This window comes from Austrofundulus limnaeus, unplaced genomic scaffold (genome assembly GCF_001266775.1).
Source record: "Austrofundulus limnaeus strain Quisiro unplaced genomic scaffold, Austrofundulus_limnaeus-1.0 Scaffold383, whole genome shotgun sequence".
NCBI lineage: Eukaryota > Metazoa > Chordata > Actinopteri > Cyprinodontiformes > Rivulidae > Austrofundulus > Austrofundulus limnaeus.
In genome coordinates, this window is record NW_013952785.1 from 89,522 (window position 1) to 92,738 (window position 3,217).

The window sequence follows — 3,217 nt, forward strand, 5'->3', positions numbered from 1 at the left end:
TGGGGAAACTTTTTCCAGAGATACAAACTTTTTCAGAACACCGGTAGACGGCAGCCATTACAGATGAACATGTGTTTGTTGTTGTTCAAGGAGCGGCTCGGTCACACACTAATGTCATTAGTTTGTTCTCATTACTGAGCTGCAGGACTGATTTTTTACCCTTTTTTCACATCATGTCTCCTGCCTGGGTCTGTTATTATCTCACTCTGAAGCACGGAGGAGTGACAGAGGTGAGCTCGCTTCAACTGCTTTTTACGACGCGGTCTCATTTCCGGCCGGACTCAATAATTTTGCGAATGAAGCCGAAATTTCAGTTAAAATACACAAGTAAAAATATTTATCCGAGTATAGTACTACCCCCCAACATTATGGATGATTTTATGAATTTAATTTTACGCATTATACTTGAATAAATACGGTAATCAGGCATTTTATGCAAGTGTTCACAGAACAACCTGGTTAAACAGCTGAGGCGACTTAATAATCTTCTTTCTGCAGTAAAATAAAAGTTACAAAAACAATCTGGCTCAGATTCTTAACACCTTTCTAAATTTCAAAAACTTATAGGTTTTAACCTGGGTCTCTTGTCAACTGTCATTCAATTTATTCAATTTTCATTCTATAAAGTTTTAAACATTCAGGCCTTATCTTAACCTATACGTATAACATCTACAATCCTTTTCATCTTTAACCGTTTTATTAACCTTGTTATTTTAACATTTTTAGTCATGATTTAATGAAGTTGATTCTTGCTATATTTTTGTAATAAAATACCACAAAAGWCTAAGTTGGTTCCTCATCTTTGAGTAYTTTGGCCTGAGATAAGAATTCYCTRCATATTTTATGACGACTCACACCTCAGTAAATATGAGTCTGATAAAAAGAGTGAATAAATGTTGGTCAATAAAGTGACCTGGTGCYCCAACAGGTAAAAGTGTGGTGTAGGTCAGAAATAGTTAATCACCCTTTCTGTTTCTCTCCTAAAAACACACTACAACTTCCTGACTAACAAACTGTAGAAAACATTTACAAATCGCTAGGAAGAAAATCCTGAAAAMGGTATTTAGCCAAAACAGATAACTGTTTAATAAAAGTAAAAAGGGCAGATTAGGCAATTTAAATTAATCAATCAATCAGAACTTTATTTTTATAGCACTTTACAAACACCATGGCCACCAAAGTGCTGCACAGAAAAAAAAAATAAAAAACAGTAATAAAAAAGCATGCAAAAACAATCAGAACTTCAAAAACAAAACAGAAGGGAGAAAACAATAAATAGAGAGTGAAACTAGGCACTAGATGTGCTCTCTGGAGTTAAAAGCCAAACCAAAAAGATTTTTAAAAAAAAGCCAAACCAAAAAGATGGGTCTTTAAAAGAGATGTAAACTCGGTCAGTGTTCTGGCCGACCAAACAGAAAGAGGGAGACTGTTCCAAAGTTTAGGAGCCACAGCTGAGAAGCTCTGTCCACTTTATTCACCAGCCGGGTCCTGGGAACCACCAAAAGCATCTGATCCTCTGATCTTAGAGCTCTACCTGGATGATAACTGTGTAGCAGCTCAGGAAGGTAACCAGTTGCCAGACCATTTAAACATTAAAAAACCAAAAGTAAATCTTTAAAAACAATCCTAAAAGAAACAGGCAGCCAGAGAAGGGAATGCAATACAGGGGTAATGTGCTCAGATCGTTTGGTCCCCGTTAACAAACAGCAGAATTCTGAACCAACTGAAGACGTAGAGCAGAGACTGGTCAATCCCGCTGTAGAGGGAATTACAATAATCCAGTCTGGAGAAAATAAAAGCATGAATAACCCTCTCAAGGGTATGAAGTGGAAGATAAGGCTTGACTTTACTGAGGAGCCTTAAATGATAAAAACTAGACTGGACCACTGCGCTTGACGTGCTTATCAAATTTAAAATTATTGTCTAAAAGAACTCCAAGATTTTTAATAAAACGACAATCAAAATCCAAATAGCCAACAGCTCTGTGTTAAATCCTACCAGCAGGTCAGTTTTGCCAAACCCAATGACCTCTGTTTTATTTTMATTTAGACAAAGAAAGTTTAGCTCCATCCAAYGTTTAACGTCCTTTAAGCAATTCTGCAGATTCTCCACATGCTGAGGTCCACCAGATCTTAAAGGTAAATAAATCTGAATGTCATCTGCGTAAAAATGATATGACACATCGTATTTCTTAAAKATGGACCCTAGTGGGAGCAAATAAATAGAAAATAAAATTGGGCCCAGTRTGGAGCCTTGAGGTACCCCACATTTAAGAGRAGCCCCAGGAATAAAAATCTCCAATAAGAACAGAAAAACTCCTATTAGACAAGTAGGACTCAAACCATTTAAGAGCYGAGCCTTTCACCCCAACTGCTCCAAACGAGATATTAAAACTTCATGATCCACTGTGTCAAAGGCWGCAGTGAGATCTAGAAGAATTAAAACAGCAGAAGCACCAGAATCTACAGTTAAAAGCAAGTCATTACACACCCTGAGAAGAGCTGTTTCAGTGCTGTGACGTGACCTAAAACCAGACTGAAACTTCTCATAAATTCMATTCAGCTCTAAATGGTCCTGTAGCTGAAGRTAAACCACCTTCTCTAAAGCTTTTGAGAGAAAAGGCAACTTTGAAACTGGCCTAAAATTTGAAATGTTTACCACATCTGAACCAGTTTAAAAAGGTGTAAAAACATCATGCATTGCTTTGCTTAGGAAGTAAATGATGAAGRACGTACCGCATCCAGGCTGGTTTGATGACAGGGGAAGGAGAAGGTAAATCCCAGTGGAAGTCGAGCACTTTTCATCCCCATGTAGTCCAGAAAATCAGAGATGCAATGCACAATGTGGTCGAAAAGCTGAAAAGAGACATACTTATATATTTGTGGCAGTGCATTAACATAATAGGTTTTATAATGTTTCATAGTTTTATAGTAATATATTTGTTTGTTTTCTTCCTTCTAGAGACAAGGCCTTTTTGTTTGTTTAATTTGGCTAATAAACTGAAAGATGTTAACAGATAACAGATATCAATTTATGAACAAATACATCCAGAATTTAAATAACACTTCAGCAAAATCACTTTTGTTAAAGGAAAATACACTGCCTGGTCAAAATAATAAGTTGTCACCTGGATTTAACTAAGGTCTATGATGTGGGGTCTACAGGTGGTCATGTCTATGATGTGGGGTCTACAGGTGGTCAAGTCTATGATGTGGGG

The 3,217-nt window shown here is 37.0% G+C and overlaps 1 protein-coding gene across 1 annotated transcript in view; it reads right to left on the minus strand.

Annotated features, from left to right (window-relative positions):
* Positions 1–3,217, minus strand: part of LOC106528469 (hexokinase-1) — a gene marked incomplete in the record, with an annotated part of 72,819 nt that overhangs the window by 19,485 nt on the left and 50,117 nt on the right. Inside the window, 1 exon segment of the mRNA XM_014023643.1 lies at positions 2,736–2,855. Within this exon segment, the coding sequence (XP_013879097.1) occupies positions 2,736–2,855 (120 nt within the window).